The sequence below is a fragment of the Tupaia chinensis genome, unplaced genomic scaffold (assembly GCF_000334495.1).
Source record: "Tupaia chinensis unplaced genomic scaffold, TupChi_1.0 Scaffold000057_1, whole genome shotgun sequence".
NCBI classification, from domain to species: Eukaryota; Metazoa; Chordata; class Mammalia; order Scandentia; family Tupaiidae; genus Tupaia; species Tupaia belangeri.
In genome coordinates this window covers 3,792,706-3,809,053 of record NW_006159515.1, presented here as the reverse complement: position 1 = coordinate 3,809,053, position 16,348 = coordinate 3,792,706, and the positions used below count along the sequence as shown (strand labels likewise).

The 16,348-nt window shown below is 43.8% G+C and overlaps 1 protein-coding gene across 1 annotated transcript in view; it reads right to left on the bottom strand.

The window, feature by feature from the left end:
* Nucleotides 1-418: 418 nt before the first annotated feature.
* The window catches only part of NALCN (sodium leak channel, non-selective), a 351,304-nt gene continuing 335,374 nt past the window's right edge, over nt 419-16,348 (bottom strand). The window contains exons 36-43 of the mRNA XM_006141515.2: nt 16,087-16,180; nt 13,527-13,659; nt 12,745-12,860; nt 10,815-10,969; nt 8,192-8,342; nt 6,185-6,334; nt 4,034-4,151; nt 419-2,046 (exon numbers count right to left, since the gene is read on the bottom strand). Of these exons, the coding sequence (XP_006141577.1) occupies nt 1,853-2,046; nt 4,034-4,151; nt 6,185-6,334; nt 8,192-8,342; nt 10,815-10,969; nt 12,745-12,860; nt 13,527-13,659; nt 16,087-16,180 (1,111 nt within the window). The 3' untranslated portion in view covers nt 419-1,852. The remainder of the gene's footprint in view (nt 2,047-4,033; nt 4,152-6,184; nt 6,335-8,191; nt 8,343-10,814; nt 10,970-12,744; nt 12,861-13,526; nt 13,660-16,086; nt 16,181-16,348) is intronic.

The window sequence follows — 16,348 nt, the reverse complement described above, 5'->3', positions numbered from 1 at the left end:
TTCTACTGAACATCAGTTACAGACGTTTCAGGCAGGGCTCAGCAGTTCTGGAAGAATGAAACTGTATTACTCAAGTGTAAGGAGACAAAAAAACAAAAAGTCCTGTTTTTATGCAGCACTAGTACAGACCCATGCTCTGAACATGCGAATGCCCTTTCAGCTTCACTGTAGGTTTGACCCGCACAGAGTATTCACTCAGCCTTATCGGCAGAAGTGTAAAAGGAACATTCTGGCTCAGGGAACTGAGCGGAAATGAATATCGGGGACAGCCTTTGCCAACTAATTATGGACTGAGGTCTCGATGTAGGCTTTGCAAAGTCCCAGTTCCCTGGTGCCCCTGCCCCCCTCCCCCCCCACACACACACAAGGAAAGAGCTTGAATGATTAAGTCAGTGTACATTCTTTTATAAATCCAATATTTATTTTACCTCCTTATGTACAAAAAGTAAACTCCGAGGGGACATAACACTAAATGAAATCCTCTGGCTGCACTGACTTTAATTGGCCATTATCTCATAGTCACAATTAACCCTAAGCTATAGACAGTCACTGTAGTGTTACATTTGTGACCCAGAAGAAATGTGACATTTGACTGTTTGAAGAAAGTTGGATAGAGAAAAAGATACCAGAAAGCAAACCAGGGAGGTCAAAGGATTCTGAAACAATCACTCCATTAAAAAGAAACATGTGAACAGCAAATCTCCGGCCCACAATAGTATAGGTAAAGACCCCAACTGACATCTCTTCAGCTGACTCAGCACAAGAAGTCCAGCAGTACTTTGTTACCATTTTGCATTGCTCATTTGGCTAGAGAACCCGGACCACTGATGTATGGAAAAAGAAAATACAATTAAGTTGTGGGGTACCAAATCTGTGAGTTCAGGGCAAGATTGTGCAGAATAGCACTATTTCCATAGGTGATTCCAGTAGCAGAAGAGTCACTTTAAACCTAACATAGCCTGTTGTGTTGGGGTCAACCAACAATGTCTCAGGTGGTTTATGGCAAAATGGATACCCTTTGGGTTAAACATGAAGCCAATGATGACATTACACATGCAACAATTTCTTTTTATAAGTTGTGCCATACAGTTTTACTCTTTTGGCTAAACCCACTTATTAAAAGGCCTTTTAAGAAACTTAACATTGTTGCACAATCACGTTTAGATTTAGACTGGTTAACATCCTGGGCCCATTTTCCATGCCTGGTATCTGCACACACAATCTTCTTGAAACTGGGCAACAGTTTTATTAGTGTATCGGAGGATAGAAATCAGCTTATTCTGACCTCCAACTTCCTTGTACATACTTTAAAAACATAACATGAGAAGAAGAATATACTGTTTTAAATTCAGAATCTGTAGTTTGTAAAACTACTATTGTTTTAGCATGAGCTCAGTGCTGACCTTTTCAGATCAATCATAAATAATAAATTCTCCCAAGAGAAGTATTTCTAGTGGAAATAGGAAAAAAATGCACACTAAAGCTATAGCTCCCATATCGTAAATATCAGCCACGTGGGGTGGTAACACTGCATAAGAGCACAGATGAGTAAACACCCTAGTTCACAGGGACAGAGTATGTAAAATTTTGGAATGATCTACATCTGCTGTTGGTATAGTTTCTACATTATTAATACTGTCATTATACAAATGTTCTTAAACATATGATAATAACTTATCAAACACATAGCTTTGACCGAGAAATTTTTATGCCTTCCTATGGCAGGACAAAATTAATTTTTAAAAAAATCTTTGCCAAATTGGAAATTAAGTACTGATTGCTTATTGGACAATTGAGGAAAACATTAGAAAACAGTTTTCATCATTGAACTTTCATCTGTACTGATCCACAGCTAAATATCCAGGAGATCATCCCCACTTTCATCACTTTCCACGGTCAGCTGCCGGGTCCACCACTTCTTCACTTCGGAGCCACAGGAAGCTGTGTCAGTCATAGGGTTCATTTTGCACGCCACAGATTTCATTGTCGTCCTCCCTCCAAACCGTAGGTTGACTGAAGACACTGAGTGGCTTATTGGTTTTGGTGCTGTGGGATTAACGAGAGTCCTGTGAACGACTTAGAGTTGTTTCATCCTATTGCAATCATTTCTGGAAAGCCATCAGCAATACTTGTGCCTAACAGTCCTATCCACCGATGTAGAGTAAGAAACTTTTCATCACTGGAATCTCTATGTTCATAATAGATTTTCAAATTATGCTCATGGACAACTAATAATACCATCTGAAAAAATGCTACTGGTCCTTTTCACTTTTATATCATCACTAACAGCTATAATTTGGGTAAATACAGGTGTATAGAAATATGTGTGAAGTGGTGTTCATTAGCATATGAAGAAAAAAAGGAAAAGGGTGATAGTGTAACTGATAGTAAGGGGAGGGCACATGTAGTGAGGGTACTGGAAGAAGGTGTGGTTTTGGGGTCCCACCATCATGGTCTTGGGCCCTACTTATCCTTGGACACGTTCACATCTCTGAATCCAAGTTTCCTCCATTGTAAAATGAAGAGAACACAGACGTCCTCATTGGACTATTGTGAGGATTAAAGTAGATGAAGTGAGATGACCTCCGAAAGTGCACGGCATGACCCCTGGCACGTTGCTGGTCCCCCTAGAAGATGCTCCTTTACCGTTCTTCATCTCCTCAAACTGAGCATGTCCTTAATGCCTGTCTCTTTAGGTATCGCCATTTTTGACACTGAGGTTACCTGGGCCTGGACCGCTGCAGGCACACTGACAGCATCCTTTCCTTTATTCATGTAGGTGAGTAGCAAGGCCTGTGAGCTCTCCCTTAGACTCTATCTGTCCCTGTGGTGTCTGGACCACACCCTTTGCCACTGCCCCCACCCGATGCTCACCCTCCACTGCAGCCTGCCTCCAGGCTCTGCTGCAAACAACTCGCTCTCCCTCCCCGGCTACCACGTCGGCCTTCCTGAGGCACGGATTCCAGATGCTCTATTTTGCTCAGAAATCTTTGCTGTCTTTTCACTGCTACAGCATGATGTTGCAACTACTCAGTCTGTAATTTAAGGCTTTTCATAACCGGCCCCACATCTTCCTCAGTCTTGTTTCCTGTCACCCCTGGTTTTGTTTGAACCAGGCAAAACCTACGTCCTTTCTGACTCCCAGATAATCAGCTACTAGAGATGAGAAAGACTATTTCCTCAATGGTGGTAATAATTAATGTCTACTGTGTAAATAACACAGTCATCTCCTTTAGGAACTAGACAGGCTACCGAAGAGTTTGCAACATCATTCATCTCTCCACTGGGATTGGGCTGAAGTCCGGGGACAGTTAAAGAGCATTAAGAAGCCCCTACCTTACCAGGGACTCAGTTATAACAGGACAAAGCATGTGCAGAGGACGCCACGCTGCACTGTTCTTCCTCTCCCCATGAGCTCCCTTAGCAGGATTACCTTGGCTTTCCAAAGCCTCTTAGTCCTCTAGAAGAACATGCCCTTCTTGAATAAGTAAATGTGAACAATAATAGGAAAGTGAGGATTAAATAAAGGAGCACGAGTACTGTACTTAGAGCAGTGACTGGCATGCAGTAAGTGCAGCTGTGCTTGTGTTACCATGGTCATCTTTATTGACAACGCAGGCTGCACGAAGATGCGACTAGCTCAGCTACAAAGTGTATGTTGAGATTTGGCAGAACTCAGTGGGATCTGCCCACTCCCTCTTAGAGAAAGCAAAGTTTGCCTATGTTTAAGCAACCCTGGATGCACACTGGAAAACTCTCGCTCCTTATGGATCTCAGCTGTAACCTCTCACTTTGTTAATGGTGCTGCCTTCTTAACCATAGGCTCTAAATGAAATCGAACAGTTACATTTAGAGCAGTTGTTTTTAAGAGAGTGTATTTGATTAAGAGAATACATTTTTAAATGGTTTCAGTGCATATATAACTGCAGACACAGACCTGCATTTTGAAATGCGAGACCCACGCACGGGTCACACAGAGAGTAAAGATCTTTAAAATGCCCCAGGCACTGAAGAAATGCCTCCATGTACCTACCTGAAGGCAGGCGCCATTGCCCGATCTTCCTTTGGGGTTTCCCAGCATCACCTGCGTCTTGCCGACTTCCTCCTCTGTCGGAAAGGGTGGGACTCAGAAGCTGCTGCTGGCTGCTGGTCTGTGTGGGAGGAGGATTAAACAGTCATGGCTCTATCTTGACTGTGCTCTACTCCACTCTGCCCATCTGGTCTAGATTGTCTCTTATTACGGTAGCCCTTTATCCAGGGCTTTCCATGGTTTCAGTCACCTGTGGTCAACCACTGTCTGAAAATATTAAATGGGAAACTCCAGATCCAAATGAATCCTTGGTGGATGTGGGGGAGCTACTCAGGAAGAAAGGAAGAACTATGGCAGGAAAGTGAGGAAGAAAGCCCAGCCGGGGTGGTGCAGGCAGCCGTGCGCTGATCAGCAGTGCTGGAAGCCACCTGGTTCAGACCCAATAGCCGTCGACCTGAAATATCCTTTCTAGGTGCATGCGCCCAAGATTGTGGCTGGTTCACGGCAGACCTGCCAACCCTGGAGGTCAGCACCCAAGGCTTCAGGAACAGAGCTCCCCCAGGCAACCCTGTGCTCTGACTGGCTGAAAACAACCTAAGACTACGAAGTCTTAGGGAAAGCCTGTATTTTATCCACTCCGCTTCACCTGTTCCCTTTACCCATCCTAACCAACACCTAGTTCCTCACATCTCTTCAATAGCCCCTCTCGGCTCGTTAGTGTCCTCTGAAAACAGAGTTCTGCAATCCTCACTTCCCCCTGCCTGAGCAGCCCCGCCTAACGGTCTGTGCCACCCTCGTCGACTCCCACCCGTGAGCCACTGCCAGTCATCCTCAGGACGCACGACGGCAGGGCCCCGTGGGCACATCTATCCCCATTTTGCTGAATATCCCCGCACAAATCCCTGGAGACAGTGGCAGAAGGTTCCTACAGGCGGAGAATCGGCAATGTAAGATCTGCCCTGAACTGGGCTATGGAACCAGAAGGCCTCTTGGAGCACCTGCTGCATGCGCAACCTTAGGCTTCAGGCTTTATCTGGGCCGGGACAGTGTTGCTTTGCACCAGGAAGGGTGGTACTGCCCGGGGCCTCGTGCAGACACTGGATGGGCTCCATGTTGTTAACCTCCAATCATAACTGCAGCCTCATAAAGAGGCGGAACCTCCCTGCCCTGCTCCTCACAGCACAGGGCTCCTGAGGATGGTGACGACTCTCGGCTCAATATCCTTTTTTTTTTTTCCCCGATAGACACATAAACTGAGTTTGGAAATGAAGATATGCTGTGCCCTCCCGGTTCACAGAAGCTCCTCATGCTGGCCCTCCGTATTCCATGCACTCTTCTGGTGCCCAACTAAGGACAAATTCTCAGTGAGTCTGATTATTTAAGGAGGTTGATAGCCAGTTGCAAATAATTTTCAATGAGTTTATTGCAAATTTTTAAGAGTTGGAAAGGGGAGGGAAACACAGTTGAGCTTTATGTGAACCATACTCTCCTAATTCATGTGACATTTCCAGACTCAAATTAGGCCCTTAGACACAATGTTCTCTCTTAAGCCACTGAACAACAGAATTATGAAGTCTAGGGCATTTGCATTTGTTTTGTGTCCAAACAAATCACAATCTTTAGAAATAATTTCAGTGGAATCCTGGATGGCAAATGTATCAACATCACCTGCATCAACAAGTTCCAATTTTTTTCTTTAAATTAAAGGAATTCCTAGTAGTGGGTCAGCTGGTGATGTTGTGGGTTGAGGCAGCTAGACCCCGCATTAGCACACTGCAAGGTTCAAGTCCTGGACCTGGTGGCTTAAAAAACATGCCAGGCATACACATCTGTGTGTGCTCAAAATCCCAAGGGGAGAATGGAGGAGAAGGGATTATGGTGTGACCATTTCCCATGGGGATGCTTTCTTACTTTCTCTCTCTCCCTCTCTCTGTCTCTCTTCTCCGACAAGTGCATGCACCCTCCAGTAATTTTTTAAAAATGTTTTTAATTCCTATTAGAAATACTGTTACCTTGTTTGAAATGTCTATTGGACCAGCACCATTTTTTAGTTTTTTTCTTTCTCTCTCTCTCTCTTTTTTTTTTTTTTTCTTTAGTTAGGAAAGAAAACGCCCAGCAGAATCTCCTGGCATGAAGGCTGCCTCCCGCGCATACCTCTGGTTGCATGTTATTCTCCTGACTGTTGGCGTTTATGTCCTCACTGGGCTGGGTGGTCTCAATGCTGGGAGGATTCAGAAACCGGCTCAGCTCTTGCTGCTGACTCACTCTCAGGCTGTGGATGATGCTGCAGGACTGCTGCTGTTTCTATGGAAATACCATTGTTCATTTAGTAGAGAAAAAATGAGCTCAACTCCCCCACCCCCCCGCCACTCAAGTCTTCTCCCCTCTCCAGAAAACCTGTATGATTGATGACCACTCAGGAACTTCTGAATAAGGATCCCTAACTAATTTCAGTGACACTTAGAGACTTGTGAATTGCCTTCCCCCCTCTGTTCTCATTTGCATGACAATCATCATAGTTAAACTTATTGATATTATATATCTAGGTTTTACTTAAAATGCCTAACATGGGTGTTCTATGTTTTCCCTTCCCATTTTATTCTATGTTCATTAAGCCAATGTAGCCATCCCTCCCACCATCTCTGCAAGTTATAAGAAGCAGAGAGAGACTTGGTGGATGAGGAAGCCTTTGTTCTTGTTCTGGATTTTGCAGGCTGTGGACCCCATAGGACAAGCCAGTTGGCAAGTACTGAAGCCGGAACTCCCTGTCCCATCTCAGGGTCAATGGAGGACAGACATGGTTCCCAGAGCTAATAAAGCTACAGTGGGTGGCTGTGACCAGGCCACTGTGGACAGTTGGTCTTGCTGTAGGGGGTTAGGGTGTTTCTTTTCTCTGAGGACCTTTCTCCTCCAATAGAAAAGTATATTTCTTGGGACTAGCAGTTGGCATAATGGCTATGTTGCGGGATTCCCATGTAGTCGACCGTGGTTCGAGTCCCAGACAGGTGGCTTAAATGTATAATGCTGGGCGCGTGTGCGTGCATGCCCAAGATCCCAAGAGGAGAACGGAGGAGAAGGGACTGTGGCGTGGCCATCCCTCCTGGGGAATGATTTCTTGCTTTCTGTCTCTCTGTCTCTCTCTGTTCTTTTGGCGAGCAAAACCTCTATAGCAAAAACCTCTCTAAAAAAGAGAGAAAGAAAATTATATTTCTGCAGTTGATGCTGCCATTCTGAGGAACTGGATAAAAAAATTGTGATTTCTTATAAATGTCTATTGATTAGTATAATATTTTCTCTGTGTGTAAAGCATAAGTCAAAAGCTTTCATAAAAATAATAACCGAATGGAAACAACCACTAGAAACATGGTATTTGACAGCATAACACTTGTTCATTAATTTATGAGTTAGAAAATCTGCTAAGCTTATAGTTCAGGGAGCAGCAAAGAGATCTAAGGAGAAGTGTCTTTAAAAACCAGACAACATCTTCAATAGGATGTTAGAATCTTTAGTAGCAATTTAAAAGTAGTCTTGTAAATTTAGTTGCCAGTCTATATAAAGAGTTTTGGAAATTTGTACAGGTGAATTTGATAAATGGAGATTATAAATATTTTAATATCAATAAACTGCTTTTTCAGTCTTCATGTCATACTGCAAAAATGAGATTCAGTTGACACTTTTTTTATAGAGTTTTTTGCTATAGGAACATGGCCTCACTGGAGAGAGGGAGAGACAGAGAGGCAGAAAGTGAGAAATCACCCCCCCAGGGGGAATGGCCATACCCTTCTCCTTTGTTCTCGTCTCAGGATTTTGGGCATGCATGCACATGCGCCAGGTGTGAGTTTTAACCAACGGGTCTGGGACTCGAACCACAGTTGAGTATGTGGGAGTCAAGCGATGTAACCATTACACCATCTGCTAGTCCCTCAGTTAACACTTGTTATGGACCTTAGTGAAGAGTACAAACTGAATATGGACTAGAGTTAAGGCTTACAGAGACATTTGAACAACACAAGCAGATGAAGTTGACATAGTTAAAGGGGATATAAGTCTAGTCACAGAAAGCTCTAATTCCCTTGTTCATGAAAGTCTCTCCTTTTGTCCCTCTTCTTCAAGGAGAGAGGAGAAAGCCCAACCCCTGTGCCTGCACTGCTGTCCACTCACAGCTCTGATGCGCTTCAAGCACTTTTTCAGCCACATGCGGATGGTCTGCTTGGCCACCTCCTCCTCGATGGTGTACTCCAGCTGCTCCCTTGCAAGGAGCTCCTCCAGCTGCAAACTTTTCCGGATATCGACGGACCGGTAGGAAAGCATGCTGGTGGGGCAAAGACAACGGCAGTCTCAAGTCTGATTCCTCTGGGAGTCAGACCCTTGACATTTCCAAATTCAGAGGGAATAGCTCTCAACCCAACAAGAGTAGTGTGATGCCAGTTTTTTTCTGGCTGGGGAACTTGGGCTGGTTACATCACCTCCGTGTGTCTCCCATCCTTGTCTACAAAATGGCGACTATTGTGGTACCTACCTAATAAAGGTCTGAGCGAGTTAATATCCGTGAGGTACTTATAACAGTAAGTGGCATCTCAGGGCTTATGAAACGAGCTCCAGCTAGCTGTCACTGCATTGCCACCTGCCAAGGAGCCCGCTGGACATGCCCTCAGATGGAAGATGGCTCCATCTGTACTTTCTTCACATCTGGCTCCCACTGGCGGTGGCCAATATGCTTAGCGGTTGTCGGGATGCCCCTGCCCCAGGTTCTCTACTCATCCTACTTGTCCTTCTGCATCTTCCTTATTAATTGCAGAGGACACAAAGGCAGAACTGAGTATTCATTCCCACTTGGACCTTGGTACTATAGACCCCGATAGTGGTAACGGAGCTCACACAATCATTGTTTGCACAGGGGTCCATGAGCAAATAAGAGTATCTCAGCATCGAGGGGTCAACAACCAAAAGGAAATACAGCCCCTTCTGGCAGCTTGGTGCCCCTTGTGTGGACACAGAATCCCGGTTATCACTCGGCTCCTTGCACAGCCCCTGCTGTGAGGTCAGTTCTACTAGCAGAGCCCAAACCACAGCGCAGAGGCTCCAGAGAGCCTGGCACATCGGCCTTCTCTTCTTTGCTAAATCTCATCCCATATGGAGGGGAGAATAACTTTGTTCTTCCTCTCTTCCCTGACACATCAAGAATTTCATCATTGTTTGACTGTTTATCACGTAAGGAGCTAGAGGGACAGGGAGGGAGCAGCCAGCACCATCGAAGACTTTGCCTGGGTACCTTCTCTTTAGAGGCATCACTGTGTTTCAGAGAGGTTGAATGTTAATTATTAATGCCAACAGTATTTCTATGTGCCTCATGTTCAACCTGAAAATTAAATTGTCACTAGGAAGAAATCCAGGAACAGTCTGAAATGGATGCCATCTTTTGTACTCACATGTAGTTTTTGCTTTTTAGTTTGTTCATGGAAGAAGTAAGTAGTGGGAGGTAAAATTGATTACTTGAGAGGATTTTCCCAGATTCTTTCTGTTCTGATCTCATCTTTGTTCAACCTTTAGGCACAAATCTAATTCTGTATACCTGAATGCTCCTGATACTTGTGACACAATGCCCAACACTTAACTGGTCATGCACCTGCAACGAGATTACATTAGCTTTTGGAGGTTGAGGGCTCTTAGCTTTTTCTGTAGCATAGACCCTGTGGGCAGTGGAGTCTCTGGGACATTTCTTAAAATAATATTTTAAAAATTATATTTATTACAAAGACAACCCACTATATTGAAATATAGTTCTCAAATTATTTTTTTTTAAAGTGGTGATACGGAAATGCAAGAGCTTCTTGATTATTGCATTGAATAACAACAGCTAGCTGAGGTCAAATGACTCCTATAATTTACAAGCCTCAAGGAGCATAAATGATATCTTAAGATATGAGCCAAGGCAGTCAGCAATGAGATCTGAAGATATCCATGGTTTCTACTGATGACAAACACGCTGCTGTTAATTAATGCTGCTGTGCCTTGCTACCCTAGTCATTGTTGAAGAAAATGCCAGGGGCCAGGCAGTGGCACAGCAAAAGCACAACTTGACCCATATGGGAAAGGTCTTGGGTTTGCATCCCAGGACTTCCCTGAACACACTGGGCGCACACAAGTACACTTGTCATCTGGACTGGCAGAAGCAGGAGACGGAGTGTGGTGTGAAGAGCCTGTTGAGAATGTCTATCCTTCTCTTTCTGTCTTTCTCTCTTTTCTTGTCTTTCATGGAATAAATAGGTGAATAAACATTTCTTTCTGAGGGGAGGAGATTTTTGCTAGAGAGTATGTGTACTTGCTGGAGAGGCAGAGAGAGATGGAGAGACAAAAGGCAAAAATTCACTCCCCCAGGGAGGATGGCCACGCCACAGTCCCTTCTCCTCCACCCTCCTTTTTGGATTTGGGGCATGCATGCATAAATGCCTGGAGTGAGTTTTAAGTTGCCAGGTCCGGGACTTGAACTACAGTCAAATATATAAGAGTCCAGAGATGTAATCATTGTGCCATATGCTGGTCTCTAAATGAATAAGTTATAAAAAAAAAAATAAAGAGGAATGAAAGGAAGAAGGAAGGAGGAAGAAAAGAAAGGCCGCTTAGTGCCTGGGAAGGGTGACCCTCCTTTATAATGATGGGAGATGTGGCACTCGAGGTTATGAACATCCTCCAAACTACATTTCACGGCCCTTTCATGACCACAGCCTAGTGTCTGGACTCCGTTCAGCTCGGCAACACTGAGCTGCAAAGCTCTGTCTCTTACCTCAGCACGTCGTGGAAGGTGACGTCACCACCGTTGTGCAGCCTCTCCATCTCATAGCACATGTGCTTGAACAGGAGTTTGTCCTTGTCCAGGTCCACCTCCAGCCTCCCTCGCAGCAGCCTCAGCAGGTTCACGCGGAAGGTGGGAATTACCCCCTGGGTGTCAGGGCACAGAGACTGATAAGTCATCATTTGGCCATCACCAGTCACTTGGAGCTCTTGTCACAGCAAGCAAAACACACAAAACAAAAGAAAAACAAAAACACCAGGAACTATTCTCAAAAGACAACCTAATTACCACTGGGAGTAAAGGCAGCTGCTCACCTTTGGACAGGCTGGGTGGAAGTATGTGAGCTAAGAAGAGCATGAAATACAAAGCTGAGCAGTAAGAGTTTCTGCTGGTGCATCTCTAGTTCCATGGAATATCTTGACAATTTGGAGCCAAAGAGGGTAGAGCACTTCCTGTCTGCTCCCCTGGCTTACCCCTTTGATTGACCCATACACCTGCTGAGTGGGTCCGTCAGGCCTCCCCACAAAGCAATGGATGATGCACATGGGCACGGATCTCCTTTTCACTCAATCAAAATGCTAGGAACTTTTTAATATTTACTATACATTTTCCTTTTATTAAAAGCTTTTCATGACTAGAACAATTATAGACTAGTGAACTGGGCTCCCAGCTCTGTCTTCTTCCTAGGCCAGGGTATATCCAGACCCAGAGACCCTAAAACACATCATTCCCTCCCAGACTGTGCCAGCCCTGGCTATATCTGGGAATGAAAGCTCTGGGCAGGAGCTGGTACCCCACGGCTTCTTGCCAGTACTACCACCTCAGTGAATGACAGTGTGGTCTTCCCTGCATACTGCAGGTGAGATGCAGGGGGGCCCAGATGAGACAAAAGGGCTAATCAGATGCCACACATGTAGGTCACTGTTTCGGAAAAACACCCAAGAGTCTGGAGCCCAAGTGAGGTAGAGTACCCAGGAGAAAGATTAGAGTGGTGGAGAGGGCCCGCTCTGGCTCCTTGGTCTTTGAGTTCTTGGTTAACGCTTCCTAAAAAGATGGTCAAATCTTCCCATGGCTGAACTTCCCTTGCTTTTAGATCAAATATGACAGGTCTTTGTGACCCTCCTGCTGGAGACGTCTGTCTTGACCCAAGTGCTTTCTGGCATTTCACCTTCTTCAAAACATGTATAACTTCTTGGATGATAAACCTGGGCATAGATCTCATCTTCACTCAATCAAAGTGCTAGGACCTTCTTAACATTTACTTTACGTTGACGGTGACTACTACTATTATTGGTTTCCTTTTTACTTTTTGTATTCCCTATTGGAACATAAGCTCTGTGAGTATGGGGGCCTTCCCATCTTGTTCCTTACTATGTCCTCAGTGCCTCCAAGCATGTCAGTGCTTGCTGGGATAAAAAAGGACAAAGAAAAGGAGAAGGAGAAAGAGAAAGAGGAGAAGGAAAAAAAGAGAAGATGAAGAAACTGCTGCCTTCATAAATTGAGGGAATCTTGTGTAAGCTTTAGGGTTAAAACATTCAAATAATCACTCAAAAATACTTCAAAAACCAACTTCAGCTGCCACTTCAGCAACTCCTTTGTACTTTTAATCAGGATTGCTGCTTGGGGCCGAGGTGCCCATGAATCTGTGAAGCGCTGTGCCTTGATTTCTCTCACACCCCTCTCCTTGTTGACCTTCTAAAATTTGAAGAAGAAATTATTCATGGTTGGAAAGGACATAAGGAGGAACTATTCTGTCCTTCTGAGCATATTTTGCTGAATTGTCAAGGACAACTCTGCAATTCGCCCATGGCCATTCAAAATTCAACAATGTTAACTGCCAACCAGAAAGCCATTTTAATGTTGGAGAGATGTCAGCAAGTGTATTTGGGGTGGGGCACCGATCAGTGTTCCACATTCTCACCTCTCTTTTATCATCCACCATATTCCATATGATTTGAAAGTGGCGAAGATCATTGTAACTCAGAAGCTGGTCCTCCTCAGTGGAATAAAACAAGGAGAAATTCTCTACAATGATGGCTAAGAAAGAAGAGGAAAAAAATGAGAAGTTGAATGCTTATGTTAATCTATCACTTTTTGGAAAAAGTAAAACATCTATTATAAATAATGAATTTTATCACCTACATTATAAGCCAAATTTTTAAAGTGCTTTTAATATGGTTTCCAAGTTGGCATGTTTTCCACTTGGAATAAGCTATTTATCCAGCTCCTGCCCTTCCAAAACATGAGGGTCATGAAAATAGACACACATTCTGTGTGTGCCGATATCCAAGCCAGCTGGCTTAACTATTAGTTGAGAGTTCCAGGGCAGTTTTTAAAGGTCGTGTTCAGTTCGGGGTGGCCCCACAGCTGGGCGAATGATGTGTATCTTTCAAAAACATAATTGTGATATTTCAAAGCTATAAAGGTAGCCCTTTCCAAAATGTGTTCAACTCAATCCATGAGAACAACTCTTTTGAAATTAACGATCATAATAAATAGTAGAACTCTGGAAATTGCAATCAACTGTCATTTACATGCCTTTCAAAGGTCTTTTCAGCTTCTGGATTGAGAGGCAACAATTTATAATTAATGCCATGAAATACCCGCCCCAAGCAATCCAGGATAATTACTAGAAAATTGTACATAATTATCTAAGTACCTGAGTTTAAAGAGATTACAAAATATTCAACGAACATCACTTACCTACAAGCAGATTGAGCATGATGTAGGCAATGATGACATAAAATGAACAGAAGTACATAAGTGCCCCAGCATAATTTCCACAGTCTGTTGCCCAGTATGTAAATTCATCTGGAGTACAAAAAGGAGGCTGAACCTTTGGGGAGGTGGGGTGGGAGAGGGAGGAGAGGATGAGAGGAGAGAAGAATACTCATTTCTGTTAACTGACATATTCCTAATGGTATAGAATATAATTAACTTCAAAGCAGTCTTTCAAAAGCCATATGCATTGGGTACACAATCTGTAGCAAAAATAAAAAAGAATGTTTCATTTATGCTCTGCTTCTAGTCTTGTAGAATCACAAGTCACTGCCATTTTTTGAAACACAATGAAAAAAAGCCAGCTTCCTCTACTACATACCCTTCCTGCCACCTCTATTAGCCTCAACTGGTTAAGCAGCCACTAAGACGTAGACAGCAGAAAGCCAAATGAAAAGGCATTAACAAATTTCCCTGACTTAAGTAATAAGTTAAGATTTAGGAAGCTAGACTGTACAGTGTCAATTCGCATCCAAGTTATATGAGGAGTAATTCCCACTCCTGGACTGCCTTATGGGATGTGATAGAAGAGCACAAGACTAAGGTTATCAAAAGCTTGATCATTCTTGGGACCAGCAGTTAGCGTAATGGCTATGTTGCTGGACTCTCATGTAGTTGACCGAGGGTCAAGTCCTGGACCTGGTGGCTTAAACTCATGCCGGGTGCATGTGCGTGCGTGCCCAAGATCCCGAGAGGAGAATGGCGGGGGAAGGATTGGCCACCCCCCCACCCCGGTGGGGGTGATTTCTCACTTTTTGTCTCTCTGTCTCTCTGTCTCTCTCTCTCTGTCTGGCGAGCGCACGCGCCCTATAGCTAAAAACTCTCAAAAAGAAAGAAAAAAGCTTGATCATTCTTCAAGGGCCCAATAAAATGCCAATATCTCTGAGAAACCTTCCTTTTTTTTTTTTTGTCACAGACACTAGCTCTTTGTTTTATATTCCTTGACTATTCTGCCTATACTTTTATCTAGAATTTATTTAATTCTACCGTGGGTTATACACATTTTTAATTTATCCTTTTTTTATACCAGAGGGTATGTGTGCATGCACAAGAAAGAGAGGGAGAGAGGGAAAGCCCTCCACAACGGGAACTGGTCATGACACAATCCTTTCTCTTTCAGTTCTTCATCCTGTCAAGATCCTGGTACATGCACACACCCAGTGTGTTTCTTAAACCATCCAGGATGGGAAGGGACTGAAGCTCTGGTCAGCCATGTAGGATCTGGCTTCCTCTGTAGTGTTTAGCCACTGTACTGCAGGACTGGCCTTGTCTTGGGTTCTATTTGATTTGGTAAGTTCTTTTCCCATGCACTCATGCACCAAGTCGTGGAGCTCCTTCTATGTGCTAAGTTTGTGCCAAGTGTTGGCAAGAGATGAGTATGAAGACATAGGCCTGTCTCCCTACCCCTTGCAGGTGACAACCTGGTGCAGCACAGTCCAACATGACAGTCACTAGCTCCATGTGGCAATATAAATTTATATTAATAAACATGAAATAAAATTTAAAATGTAGTTCCTCTGTTGTGCTAGTCCATTTCAGGGGTTCAGCAACCACATGTGGCTAGTGGCTCCTGTATTGGATGGCACAAGTTTCCTTCACTGGAATTTTCCACAGGACAGCATTGATCTGGAGTGTGAGAGATGAAATAAACTAATTAAAGCCAATATTGAATACAGTTGTAATATATGCTACAAAGGAGAAATTCTTAGATTAGGGCAGAAGTCCTAAAAAAAAAGGATATTTAAATGGAAACCAGAAGGATGATGAAGAATTTGCCTGGAGAAGGAAGGATACCAAAGGCAGGAAGGCCCAGAGTCCTTGATACCAGCTCCTTGAAGACAGAATTGCTGAAGACCTAGCACCTAGCACATGTCCAAGATGAACCAGAGCTTTATTGAGTATCTATTGAACACAGTAAATTAGAAAAAGAGAAGCTGTCCTGTTTCACTTTGACAGCCAACATGTAAAAGGTGTGTGTTGGGGGAGGGTGGGGAACAATACAGAATGTATATGTACCTAAATGGAATTGCAATAATCGGGTTGGCTTAATTGAGTATTTTGCCCTGAATACTCATACACTATAATGTAAAAGAATGCGATTTCATGGACAAAAAGCCCCTATATATATTTTTTTTGAGAGGTTTTTGCTATAGGGCGCATGCGCTCGCCAGACAGACAGAGAGAGACAGAGAGATAGAAAGCGAGAAATCACCCCCCAGGGGGGATGGTCATGCTGCAATTCCTTCTCCTCTATTCTCCTCTTGGGATCTTGGGCACGCAAGCACATGCACCCGGCGTGAGTTTAAGCCACCAGGTCCAGGACTCGAACTGCGGTCGACTACATGGGAGTCCAGCGACATAGCCATTACGCTAACTGTCTTGATGTAAACGAGGATGATACTGCCAATACTGCCAATACTGCATTGCCAAAGAGCTTCAGGCTGATTCTAAGTGGAGGCAACTGCTAGTGAGAGGAGATAGTTACCATACAGTCATGCATAATCTTGTTCCAGTCTTCCCCGGTGACAATTCGGAACAGGACAGTAATAGCCTTGCCAGCTGAAGAAAAATTTGCATGTCTAATGTAAGAAAAAAAAAATAACAGAACGTGAATAGAATGGTTTGTCAAGAGGTAGTATGGGTTTTCACCACCCAAACAGGTAGGTTTTGCAGCAAATTTGGTTGCTAAGTTATCATTTCCAAAGGCTTGATATTCTTTTTTTTTTTTTAACTTTTTTTTTTTTTTT